Genomic DNA, 13532 nt, shown 5'->3' with positions numbered 1-13532 from the left:
GATCTTGTGTGACAGGCCCACTTGTGTGGCAAAAGAGAAAAAGTAGATGTGAAGGATAATCACTGATTAAAATAGCAACAGTTGAAAAAGTTTTTTTAATTTCCTTTGCACGTTGCTGCTTTGGGAATTCTCTCCCCATATATACAGTGACGTCTGTGGTGTAGACAGCTGAGATGATCTATAGGCTGACGTGATGCAGGGGTTGGGATATTCTCAGAAGGGCGTAGCTTTGAAGTAGTCCTCCAGCGGAATGAGTGATGTGCCTCCGATCCAGTCCTGCAGCCAGACCTGGATCAACTCCAGCTTCATGAAGAACCACTTGTGTCCAACTGGCCACTTTGCCATCACAGGATGTCTACAATAACAAGAGCAACAATTTGAGATTCTGCACCAAATATTGTTCTCTCTCATTTTCAGGGTGGAAGGGACGCCAGCATGCATTCACACACTATGCTCCATACACTAAGCTACCTTGAGAACATTGCCTCCTTTGCGAACATGAGCTCCTCTGGGGCCACCTCCACCATCTTGCCTGTTAATGTGAGTCGAGCACATCTTGGATCCTCTGGATCATACACCATTTGCCTTGAGACACATAAGACCATGTTACTATTGTAACACACACACACACATTAAGGGTCTATCTTTTTTGAGCATCTCAGTAACTTCCCCCATGGCCACAGAACTCTAGAGGCCCCAAAAGCTCCAGACTTACTGTGTGGTTCAGGCTAATTAAACAGAAAATATCTGCTGACATACTAAGGGCATTGACGTAGGTCCTGCTTTATTACCTAATCTTGTGGCCTTAGTTTTAAGACCTTGAATATTTCAGTTTTATGCTTGAATGTTGCATATTTTCTCAGTTAATTTTCATTTAATCAAATGACCACACAGCAAACTTCAGGCCAGATGATATTATTTAACATAGAAATACTGTACAAATTATACAGAGTGTGGGAGGAACAGGGGATTAATGTGGCCCAGCAGCTAATTTTTACCCTGGGGCAGATTAATCTGTCAACTATAGACAAAGGGAAGCCTCTGGGTTTACTTCAGGCAGATTCGCACCAAGCCAAGGATGTAGTTAATTATTTGTAGTTAATTACTGTTGCAGATTAATCTGTCATTGAATTCTGTGGAGTCCATTAAAAGTTGAGGTTTACCTGCAGAATTCTCCCTCAGCCTCTGAGAATGTGAGAGAAGCGTATGGGTTACTTTTCAGATCCGCCACAGTGTTGTCCATTGGAGTCACATAAAAGTAGATAACTCCAGTGCTGTTGTCCAGCGTTCCATCACTGATTGAGAAGATGTTCCCAAAGGGGAGACCTTTGATCTGGAAAAAGTTGGATGTTACCAGACGCATCTTTTTACAGAGTAAATTCAATCATGTTGATTCCTGTCTATTTCAGCGGCAATAATCAACTGTAAATTATCACTGAGGTAACAGAGGTCATATTCTCAGTATTCTGTGGGGAGAATATGGACCTGAGGCACAGTTTACAAGTTACATATAATAAATATGATTTTAAAAAGGTGGTTACCAATATCTTTTAGACTGTGTACTTAAATTTGACATTTCTTAGGGACAAGTATTCATGTTACTTCTGTGGTTCAGTTTAATCAACATCTGAAAACACTGACAACAATCACACTGAGGTCTAGAGCTGCAACAAGTGATTATTTTTAGTAACGATTTAATCAACTAAATATTTGCTTGATTCATCAATTTGTATGTAAAATGTCAGAAAATTGATAAATGTTGCCAATGTTTTTTTTCGCTCCAAAACTCAAGATGTTCAGTTTACTATAATAGTACAGAAGACAGCTGTAGTCAGGATTTTATAAACATGGAGGTAATGAATCCCTACAACACACCTCTCACCACTGTCAAAATATTTAAATGTTCTCAGTATTTAGAAATCATTTGACTTTTGAACTAACGCTCAAACAAGGTTGCTAAAAAAAAATTCAGAAATAAATATAGGGGACATGGCCCCAGTGTTCTCATTTGAAGAAAATTGAACCAGTGAGTGGGCATTTTTTGCTTGAATATGACTTAAATGATGAATCCATTATCAAAATTGGCAATACATTTTCAATTAATTGATTAATTGCACTGTTTCAGCTATACCAAGGTCCTCTTTATTTTGAGAATACTTTAAAGTCCCCCTCCAGTCAAAAATATGTACCTCTTCTTGTTCCTTTAGTTGGAGGTTTGAGCTTCACAGTGCAGAATGATGTATGTGCAGAGTTCGATACTAGAAGCTGTTTTCATATTTATTTGCTGAAGCGACATGAGGGCCATTACACAACTTACACAAGTGTGATGTGGTAACTTGAAGCTTACAGTGCACATACACTGAGAATGGACTTTTTTGGTTGAAAAAGCATGCCAGGCACAATTTACTATTCCAACAAATGATTTTATATAACTCCTAAAACATGTTTAGAAGCTTTTTTCTTGGCTAGTCCTGTTTTAAACATGCTATTGAAACCACTGTGCTCACACAGTGGTCATGTCCCAAATCAGAGAAAACATATATTCTTCCTACAAATATCTTGTCTTCATATGAATGAGGACCACTCCCCCCTGTGTGTGTTACCTTGTCCTGAGTGGAAATGGTGGCCAGATATCCCCAGTCACTGTAGTGAGCTATATATCTGGCAGTCCTGGCGGTCTCCTGGTGCGGAGGAGGACTGCCGCTAGCGGACTTCTTCACTTTCTCCAGCCGATATGAAAACAGGCGAGAGGAAAGCTGCGCCACATCGTCGCTTTCGGGCTTGACTAGTTCTCCAGGAGTCTCCACGCTGTCTCCGAGGACATTGGAGGACGGATACGCCTGCTTCCACAGCCCGGCACTGTCCACCAGCAACGCCGGGGCCACCTCCTCCGACAGGTCCGCGTCCTCCACCACATCGTTGGAGGAGACGACCCAGGACACCGAGCTCCTCAGGGTGTAGGTTTGACAGAGGCACAGGATGTTGGCAAATATTGCCAGGGGAAAGTAATGTGGCCTCATTGAGCTGGGAGAATGGCCGCCTTCATACACTCACTCCCTTGTTTACAAACTCACGTGTATGCGCTTTTATAACGCTGGAAGATTGTGCAATAGAGAGCCGGCCTACAGCGACCCCTACTGAGGTGCCAGGGGAATTGATTTTATAACAGGCTTTTTCAGGGTGACAGAAAACCCTGCTGTTAACAGCTGACTAACCAGATACAGAGATAAACCCGCAATTGATTACAAAAGTCTTGCAAAAACAGCTGTTTGTGCATCGATTCAGTTGTTTGGTAGGTTTTTAACAGTGGTGGAAAGCGTACATTTGTTTAATTTAGAAGAAATTAGCTCCAGGTGGAATTCATTGCCAGTGCATATTGTTCAAGAAATAATTCAATTCAATTCGATTTTATTTATATAGCGCCAAATCACAACAAAAAGTCATCTCAGTGCACTTTTCACATAGAGCAGGTCTAGACTGTACTCTTTAATTTACAGAGACCCAACAATTCCCCCTTGAGCAAGCACTTGGCGACAGCTGTAAGGAAAAAAAAACAAGAACGTACTAAAGATTGGACCAAAATTATGTTAAGACAGTATCTCCAAATATTTCAGGAACCAAAACTGCAGTGTGTGTGTGTGTGTGTGTGTGTGTGTGTGTGTGTGTGTGTGTGTGTGTGTGTGTGTGTGTGTGTGTGTGTGTGTGTGTGTGTGTGTGGGAAAACTAAATGGTGTAAGAAATAAAATGTAAACCTGGGCAAAAGTAGAAATCACCTACATGCAGTGAATGAGTCATGTATTTCCATACCCTTCTTGTTGGAATTAAATGTGTGAAAATGCATCCTTTCATCATCTGTGTACATTTTGCTGATTAATAATTAAGTACTTTCACTTAAGTAACATTCAGTCAGGGCCTCTACTGTAACAGAGTATTTTTAAATGGTGTAATTGCTGTTTTTACTTCAGTGAAGGATCTGTACATTATACTTCTTCCACAACTGGTTCTGAAGCTGGACTTAATGCTGGTGTTGTATTTGTACTACACTGTTTAGTGGTTTCTATTTGTGCTTTTCACAGCAGTAAGAACCTTTGATGTTCCCTCGCTGATCCATGCCCTCAATCGAACTCTAATCAATACAATACAGCACTAAAAATACTTTAGTTTGGTTAGACAGCAGATTGTCCTGCAAAACTCACACTCAAACATATAAATTCAAATTGGAATCTTATGCAGGAATTATTTCTCCCTTCAAAACAGTACAAAACATTCGGTCCATTGTACTATCAACATTAGATTATAGAGATATGCTGTTTGCTCGTGCTGCTGGCTCTAAACCAAGGTCACCACTGACAGAGAAGGCCTTTATTTATAAGGCAATGCTATCTAAGTCGCAGAGATTTTTAATATCCTTTTGGAGTTTAAAGTGAACCATCATGATACCAGATCACAGAATATAGGGTTGAAAATCTCTTTGAACTAGGGAAGTCTGCTTCTCTGTTTTTTGTCTTGTTTTAATTAGTGTGTCTGTATGTGTGTGTGTGTGTGTGTGTGTGTGTGTGTGTGTGTGTGTGTGTGTGTGTGTGTGTGTGTGTGTGTATGTGGATTGTCTGTGTGACTGACTTGTTCTCAAATCTCCCTCGCAAAAGAGATTTTGATTTCAGTGAGACCTCCTGGATAAATAAAGCTTAACTATGTGTAACAAAGACTCAGGAATACTAAACCACACATCCAAATGCAGCATTGGAGCAAGTACCTTAAAGGCCCTGCACACCCACACACGTTTCCACTTGTTCAGGCCGATTCAAGGTTCAAGGTCTTTATTTATCAAATGCACAGAAATTATAAGCATGGCAGTCATTGCTGGGAATTAAATTCCTGGCCTTTAAGCTCTCCCAACAGTGGTAATAGGTAGGACACAATAAGATAAATAAAAGCTAAAATACTATACTATGAAATATTAAAATGAATAAAAATAGTGCATGAACATGAACAATCAGTGTAACCTTGCACCTCTACTTTGACCTCTGATTAAGTTCAGCAGGGCTATGCTGGAAATTATCCAGGTCACCAAACTAATAAGAATGATAACGGTGCAAGTTGTTGTGCCTTAGGTGCAATAAAGCAGACAGGATATGTCAATCAATCACACTCTGCACATGCCCTTGAAGTCCTGAGAGCTGCTCTAATCAGGCAAATAAGTGAGAACACCCGTGTGGGTGGGCTACAGGTGTGGAGGGTCTTTAGTAGGTTTTAGATTATGAACATTTTCATTATCAACACACCTTTCTTTATTGTAGTTTCAAGCAAAAAGACATGTCATGATACCTCTTCAAGATAATAATGCAGCTCAGGGCAGGGTCAAAAACAGGCCTGCAGGTGGGGCTGTAGGCCAAATAAGTGAGTAAATGGATTCCCATGATATATTTATATTTTACTCTTACCACACAGGAAAAAGCTTTTGTGCCACATTTGGGTTTGCAGTCACAGACTCAGACTTCCTTGCATCGACTTCAGTGTTGACTAATGCTTTCCACATAAGTTCTAGAGGAAATAATGCAATTATATTTGTTGTGTCCACATTCACTTGTTATAACCCCATATGGACTAGTTAAAAATATGTTTTAGCAAACATATCTTTCATCCATAGTTGGAGAATTTTAATAATTTCTGATTTACTTAAGGCAATAAAGGAGTCATTAAATATTGTATCTCCATTGTTACATTAAGGCACTTGACAACACAGAAACTTAACATTAGAAACTTTATTATATAACTTAAGCTATTATTAGCAGTGAAATGCTGAATCACATGAAACATTATTTAGAAATACCCTTTATCTTAAAGTGGTTGTGGTAGAGAGGAATTTTAATCAACTGTGTTTATTCAATATATACTCTCTCTGTGTCTCTCAAAATAACATTTTACAATACACTTCAATACACAAACACAACAGCCCTACATCCTCTTAAATTAGTTGACTCAACACTTTCTGACAGTCCCACTAAAAATACAACATAAAAACCTTCATCAAGGTATTTGTCTGCAGGGCTGTTCAAAGTGTTGTGTGCACACCCTTTAAATCTGTCTGTTTTCCTTCTTAGTCCATGGTCTTATCACTCCAAGCCATCGACTTTCTCTTGGCCAGTTCCATCCAGGACGGCTGGCCACTCTCCGACATGGACTGCAACGCTGATGGCAGTGTAGGTGACGACGAGGGTGATGAAGAAGACCCCACATTTTTCCGCAGCCATTTGTCCTCACGAGGCCTTTCTGGAATTTTGGTGGGACTTGACTCTGAAAGAAAACACTTGTGTCATGTTGCTGCAAATGGAGATACTGAATACAAATTCAGCATTTCTACAGTTCTCATTCATAATTCATGTGAGTCAACACACCTGCAAGGTTCACTCCTTGTCTTTCCTCCAGGTTTGTGTCTTTGCTTAGAGGTGTGGTTTTAACTGAAGCAGGGGATTCACCTGATGTCTGTGTGTCTGTTTGAGCTTTCTTCCCTTCAACCTGAGAAAAACAGACAGAGTTAGATCATCTGTTCAGGTAAATTATCAGTCTAGTAGTTAAAAGATAAATTTGTTGATATTCTATATATTTCAGTCAACAAACCCTGTGAAGAGACCAACACAACAATGAATTGATCCTACTAACATGTATTGCCTGTGTAGCCAAAGCCTGATATATATATAGCTTATTCCTCTGTGCCATAGACCTCCATTGTTGTCCAAAAGCTATTAAAAACACATAAATGAGCCACACTGTTGCGTTGGCATAACATGTTCCTACATTACAAAGAACATGGGCACTGTAGTTTATTTAGACTAAGTCCTTCATACACTGTCTTGCTATCGTAAATACTCACCAGCACACCAAATAGTCCCAACAAAAACACTGTGTACTCCTGTTTGAGTAACATTCATAAAAATCTACAGTGTCCAGCTTTTTAGGAAATAACTAGTCCAATTTTTAAGATTTACATCTTCAGTAAGAATTAAGAATCACAGACAAGGAATGATGGGGTTTGTTGATCAGAAAAATGTAGAACATCACCAGACTTATCCTGTAATTGATTCACAGTAACAGAAAGACAGTTACAAAGAAGTACCACAAACCCCCTTGGTTCCAGAAAGATTGGTCCACTCTGCCCGTTTCTCCAAAAAAGCAGCCTTCTCGTTTATTGACCCAGCCCAAACTGCCCGCTTCCCTAACAGGGATGGGCTCTCTTTTTCCAGCACAGTGACTGCTCTTTCCCCTCTTCCCAAGGCAGACAGTGGAGACGGAGCTGTGGCTGTTGAGGTGGTAGAAACTGAGGTCGCAGCTGAAGTTGTGGATTTGGGCTGGCTGGGGGGTTGGAGACTCCGATTGCTCCAGGGGGGTTGCTGCTGGCCTGAGGAAAGGTAAGATTGTGCAAGAGTCTGAGTGGCACTTGCTTGTGCAAACTGAGATGTGGTTACTGTTTGTGGAGAAGAGCGTAAGGGAGACTGGGTTGTCCATAGGTTTGTCTGTACAGCTGAATGAGACACAGAGTTTGAGACAGGCTGAGCTGTACTTGTGTGTAATTGGGGTTCATTGACTTGTTTTGACATTTGCGGTTCTTTAGAAGTGTTTGACTGACTAGGAGATGTTGTTGACATCTTTTCTTGCACAGTTTGCATAACTGATGATTTGGCAGTCAGTGATTGGCCTCTACTTTGAACTGTTTCTGCTTTGACTGTATCAGTTAATGGCTGATTTGCAGCCAGCAGAGGTGTCGTACTTTGTTGTAATTTTACAGTCTGTGTCTCTACTTGTTCCCCAGTCGATGTCTCTGTTTGATTTGTTGGCTGCACTTGCACTTGTGGTCGAGCCACTGCCTGCCCGCCTGTAAAGTCTCTGGGAAATCTACTAGTGAAAAGCTGTTGGAGGCTTCTGGTCTTTTCCATCGCCAGGCTCATCCAGGACACCTCAGATGAGGCCGTTTGAGGAGCAGGCTGGGGCTCCTGAGAGGCTGCGAGGGCAGCTTCTACTTCTTTTGAAGTTGTTTGGACTTCTTTGCGTGTGGTGGGAGGATCACCGCTAGATGGAGGGTTATTCTTGACTGGAAGGGAGAAGCCAGATTGGGTTGGATCTAAGGAATGACAGAAATCTGTTAGACACACTTGGCAGCACTGTTAAAGTTAGCCTGGGTGGTATTTTAATGAGTACAAAGGTTCCTTGTGACCAGTAAAAAATCTTATCACTCTAAAGTGATTATTTACTATGTGAAATGTATCTCTTTTCACTGAAATAGCATTCTTATCTTATCATATCCTTTAACCCTATACGGAACTGAAAAGATGGCTGTGAGTTGTTATTTCAGGCCTTGCTTAGTGGCATTTTTTGAAGTAAAAAGTGAACCAAAGATTAAAAATCTGCTTTAAGGTGAAATTCTCAGACACTCACCTGTCAGCCTGAGGTCTCCAGAGGTGGATGTTGGCAATTTTTTAGACATGTAGTTGGCATTATTACTTATTTCCTGTGTTTTTTGTTTGTCACATTGCTCCTCACATATCAGTGGCTTCAAATGATGGTTGGAAGGAGCGTCAGACCGAAATCTCACAGACTGAGATGTGGAGCGCAGTTTAACACCAAACGCTGTCTTTCCTTCTTCTCCCTGCTGCTCCTTTGCTTCTACCGCCTCTTCCACCAACTCCTGACTGCTCTCCAGCTCCTCCGCCTCTGAAGCGCCTGCATCTGTGATTACATTTTTAGATGTTGTCACTGGTTCTACTTTTTTCAGACTGTCCCTCCTGTCCCATGGAAGAACTGAGCTTTTGTGCAGAGCTCCCTCTTGTCTCAGTCTTCCCACAGCAATAGGGCCCCCTGTGGGCTGTAAGTCTTTATGTCCCTCTTTTTCCTTCATGCTAAGAGGGGGTGTATCCTCTGCTCCTTCTACGGTCTTCGGCCAGGTCCCAACCTGCTCCAGCACTCCCACAAAACTGCTTGATCGGGGTCTCTCACCATCTCGGTTTTTGGCAGAGGTGATGGAGAAATGAAAGGACCCAGATCCTGTAGAGGGTCTCTTTATTCCTATATTGTTCTCTGGTTCACCTTGAACCTGCTGGCAAACAGAGGAAGACCTGGATGCCACCAATGAGCCCAAGCTAGTGGAGAGTTTGTTGGAGGAGACTTCTTTAGAGTTTATATCAGCCTTGTTTAGACTATTCCTCTTGTCATGGGACATGACCTGTATTTCAAACTCCCCCAGGCCCTCTCTCTTTTCCTTTAGCTCTGACGGTATGAAGGATGAGTGTGGCCGTTCACTCAGCGTTACATTTCCATGTCTATGAGGCTTAACTCTAAGTATTTGGGAGGATATAGAGGGCGATCTCCCAGGAAGAACGTGGTCCTGTTGGGAAAAAGGAAGACTGGATGATTTGGGTGCTGCCTCTGATGTGATCGACACTAGTTCTGGGGATTTTGAAGGAAGTCGTTGAGATGTAATAGGAGTTTTGACCCCCCCTTGTTCTTTTTCCAGTGTCACCTCCTCTTTAGCACTAAACCATTGCTCTTCTTCTTTCATGGGCTCAGGGTGGTCAATGTTGTTCAGCATGTGTAAATGAGAATCAGGCTGCCAAAAAAGAGACAGAAGGCAGATAAGCGAAGTGCAGGAGGTGTGTCTTTACAAATAGTGTACTGTATAAGGTGGCAGTCACTCACTGCAGCGAGCCTCTTCTTGGTGCTGGCCCTCTGGTTCTTGGGCTTAACAGACATCCGGTGGCGTGCAGCAGACGTGTCCAGGCAGGGAGTAAACTGGACTGGAGAACTGAAGTCCGATGGGGGCTCAACGACAGAAGGAGAGGGATTGGAAGAGACAGAAAGAGGAAAGATATTGGATGGAGTCGGGGGCACAGATTTAGTGGATGCAGGTTTGAGGATGGGTGAGAGTGGACGACAGAATGGCTGGGAGACGGTCTGAGAAGAAAGGCACAAAAAAAAATTATAGTACTGAAAATAAAGGGCAAATACAGAGGCTCATTTTTTAAATTATGGGGTGGACATTACTTGTATTATTTCCTTAATACTTAATCTGATCCTCTCCAACATGCCCAACCTTAACTTCTACCTTAAACTAAACCAAATCTCAATTCTAATCTCTAATCATAAAAAACTGAAAATCCTCGGACTGATCAGTTAAGCCGATAACTAAGCATGTACAGTATCACCTGAGAGGGATGATAAATCACCTTGCTGAGGGCTCCCTGGGTTGTGACGTCACATCTCGAGATTTTAGTGGGGCTGTGAGGAAGACTGTCATCCTCTGAGCGGTTGCAGAGCTCCTCTGGACGTCTGACAGGCAGAACCAGAGGAGGTGGCCCCAAATGCAACTTCTGCTGCTGAAGCTTTATCTGTCATATCAGAGCATAGCCTGGTGTTTTTAAAAGAGCTACACTGATAAAGACTAGCCTTGAATAAGCCTTGAATAAAGGGTTACCTGCAAAGCTTTGATCTTGCTGTGAACGTTCTCTTGGGATAAGACCCTGGCTGGCTCAGCGTCTGACAGGACCAAATCCGCCAAAAAGATGCTATCATGGGAAAATGCTCGGGATCCCATCATTCCTTGGGAGCATCTGAGGTAGCAGCAGAGAAAAAACAGAGGAGCGGTGAAGGTATAGAGTAGAAAGGAGAACAGAAACCGAGCCGTAAAAACAACATGCACCGCACAAGATTTACTATCATGTTGACACTCACGCCAAATCTTCATCTGATCCGAGTCCCTTTCCTGCAGTGATGTCACTGACCGACTGGCTGAGTTTGGTGTTTACTTCTCCACCTGCTCTCTTGCTCCTCCCGAAGAGACGAGATTTCAGAGACTTCAGCTTAGACTTTTTACGCCCTGACAGAGATCGACATGGAGATGGATCCAGGTCACAGCGGCTCACACATGCGCAGAGCTCATATAATCTCTCTACATCTTGTATACTCCCTCATGATCTTTATTTAATTGTTACATCAGGTGTATTTGCTGTAGTTTATGATCAATCATTGACAACAAATGGTCCTTGCACTAGTCATGTGTTTTCATGTTATGCTGACAATGCACTTTGTTTTTATAGCTCATTTTTATCAAAGACTTGCTTTCCCTTCGCCGTAATTCTCTTACGTACAACTACATGATGGATAATCTCACCTGGAATGTCCTCAGTGTTTTCTTCTGTATCTCCAGAGAAAGAATCCATCAGCCTGATCCCTACAACAATCGCAGAACAGATGACAGGAAGGAGTGTAAAGAGACGCCCTGATAATGAAAAGCAATTGTGACTATACAGGCCTCAGGCGTATAGTTTTTAAAGGCTCTCGTCACATGCTGGAGGGCGGCTAACGTGGTGTGAACGCTCCAGTGGCGTGCTCTGTTCTCTGGCAGGCACACATATGCACACAATGGACTGGTGTAATACCCTGAAGATGTGACACTTGGACTTGAGGTTCAAAGGTTTATTGGCATTATCAGGAACACAACAAACCTTTATAGCAGTTAGGCTTTAAAGACACTACATACAGTGTCTCCAGGAGAAAAAAAACAACACACCATATAGGTTACAGAATTTCTAATTTCACCTCTCCCTAGAGTGAAGGGTATACATATCTCAAAGCACTGCACCCTGGATAATGTATTATATTTTGTGAACAAAGCAAAAGCTCAAATCTTAGCTCTCAGACAGCTTATGCAACACTTGCCTGAGAAACACCCAGACTGGGTTGATGTGTTACTGGCTGCAAGATTCAGTGCAGGGTGCTTGTTCACATTTGTTATACAAATTTTTTTTTTTTACCCAGCACAAGGATGGCTTTCTATTTTAGATATGCCCACATCATTTTCCCTGTATCATACAATTCTGTCTGTGTAGCCTAGGAACTGTTGCGTGAAGCGTGATCCTGTACTACACGGGTGCCTGATAAGACAAGATGTGTCAACTTATGGATAAACATGCAAAGTCCACGCTGCACCTCTCATATCATAGATGGCTCACAATCTGCTGAAAAGGACAGGGGCGTAAGAATGGGCGTATAAATGCCCCATGAAAAGTTTCATGTGATATGTCCTATTTGATTTACACATTCGAACCTTTTTCCCTGTAACAAATCAATCTCTTGCTTGTGACATTACCACCACAGCCCTGAACTACAGTGCTCATGAATCAGGCCGTTCCTCAGAGTTTTGCCATCCAGCGAGCCGAGCTATAGTCCCAACAGAAACAGAGGATAATCCCGTGGATTATTGACATTGCAGAGAGATCCTTGTAAGATTTCACCGCACCCTAATCCACAACAACAGCTTGATCATAAACTTCCCATGTCACGCACTGCAGCACAAAATACACCTGACATTCATAAGGAAAAGTAGTCCTCCAGCTCAGTGTGAAAATATGTCAAACACAAAAATTCACACAACATCCAGCACAAAAAATGAATGATCTTACGCAGTGTCTGTGGCCTCTGCTTCTCTTCGTCCTCCTCTCTATGCCAAGTTGTCTTGTCACTGTCCAAAACCTCAGGCTTGCGTCGTCCACATCTGCAGACAGGGGGGGAGATACAGAAGGAAGGGAGCGAGGGAAGTGGAAGGAGAGAGAAAACCAGGCAGGGAGAAAGAGAAAAAGAGAGAGAGAAAGAGAGAGAGAGAAGGTCACTCCATGACAGGGTAAGCAAATGCACAAAGAGAAAAGAGGACAGAATATAATGAGAGAGAGAGAGCGAGTGAGAGAGAGAGAGAGAGAGAGAGATACTCTATTACATTAGTGGCACACTGTGGCCCTCTGCGCTAAGCTCCTTATAAAACGCTAACCTGATTTTAGGCCCAGAAATGAGAGTAGAGGGAAAAAAATAAAGCTCCAGTTGGAAAGAGGACAGGCATACAGGAATTACGGCTCATGGAACTGTTTACACATTACACCAGGTCGCTTACAACCCCCTAGACGATCACAGAGGGGAGTTTATGTGTGTATGTAAATGTGTGTTAATATTTAAAAAACATTAACCTGGAAATCTCCCAGCCCAGGTAAAATGCAGTATTCAAATCCAAATGTATCAGACCTTCAAGCAAAAATATTTAAATCTTTTACAACATTCTGCATTAGCTATAGAGAGATGAGTGTGTGTGTGTGTGTGTGTGTGTTTGTGTGTATGTGTGAGTGCGTTCAGGGTTTAGAGGTAACACTTTCTATGACACCCATGTATATAATGGATCAAAAACATTATAATGTGTTATAATCTGCTCATAGCACTGTATAACTATAGTTATAAACACTCATAAATATTCATAATTCTTTATAACAATAATGATAACACATTATAACTTATAAGGTCAAGTACCATAAAGCTTCATAATTGCTGGTCACTCACTGACATTATAATTCTCAGAGTTGTAATACATTGTAATCATTATAATCACTGTTATAATGCATTATAATGTTACTCTAAGTGGTCATTGTTTGCTTTAAGTAAAGTCAAAAAATATCATTAACTCTATGCAAGAACAACACAAAACATTGTAAAATGTATTTGTC

The 13532-nt window shown here is 41.8% G+C and overlaps 2 protein-coding genes across 2 annotated transcripts; both read right to left on the bottom strand.

Moving 5' to 3' along the window:
- Nucleotides 1-66: 66 nt before the first annotated feature.
- On the bottom strand, nt 67-3113 carry creg2 (cellular repressor of E1A-stimulated genes 2). Its single transcript, XM_044365118.1, has 4 exons — nt 2604-3113; nt 1164-1333; nt 472-585; nt 67-355 (listed from the first exon to the last, which is right to left on the bottom strand). Exons 1-4 carry the CDS (start codon nt 3018-3020, stop codon nt 214-216), a joined length of 843 nt encoding a protein of 280 aa, XP_044221053.1. The 5' UTR covers nt 3021-3113; the 3' UTR covers nt 67-213.
- Nucleotides 3114-5747: 2634 nt separating this feature from the next.
- Nucleotides 5748-12685, bottom strand: cracdla (cracd like a). The gene is made up of 10 exons (XM_044364804.1): nt 12450-12685; nt 11159-11218; nt 10720-10864; nt 10463-10598; nt 10215-10376; nt 9688-9942; nt 8431-9598; nt 7122-8116; nt 6396-6516; nt 5748-6294 (listed from the first exon to the last, which is right to left on the bottom strand). Exons 2-10 carry the CDS (start codon nt 11205-11207, stop codon nt 6098-6100), a joined length of 3228 nt encoding a protein of 1075 aa, XP_044220739.1. The 5' UTR covers nt 11208-11218; nt 12450-12685; the 3' UTR covers nt 5748-6097.
- Between the last annotated feature and the right edge of the window lie 847 nt (nt 12686-13532).

Source organism: Thunnus albacares, chromosome 11 (assembly GCF_914725855.1).
Source record: "Thunnus albacares chromosome 11, fThuAlb1.1, whole genome shotgun sequence".
NCBI classification, from domain to species: Eukaryota; Metazoa; Chordata; class Actinopteri; order Scombriformes; family Scombridae; genus Thunnus; species Thunnus albacares.
Note: the sequence above shows the minus strand (reverse complement) of the source record. Positions and strands in the feature narration are given on the sequence as shown.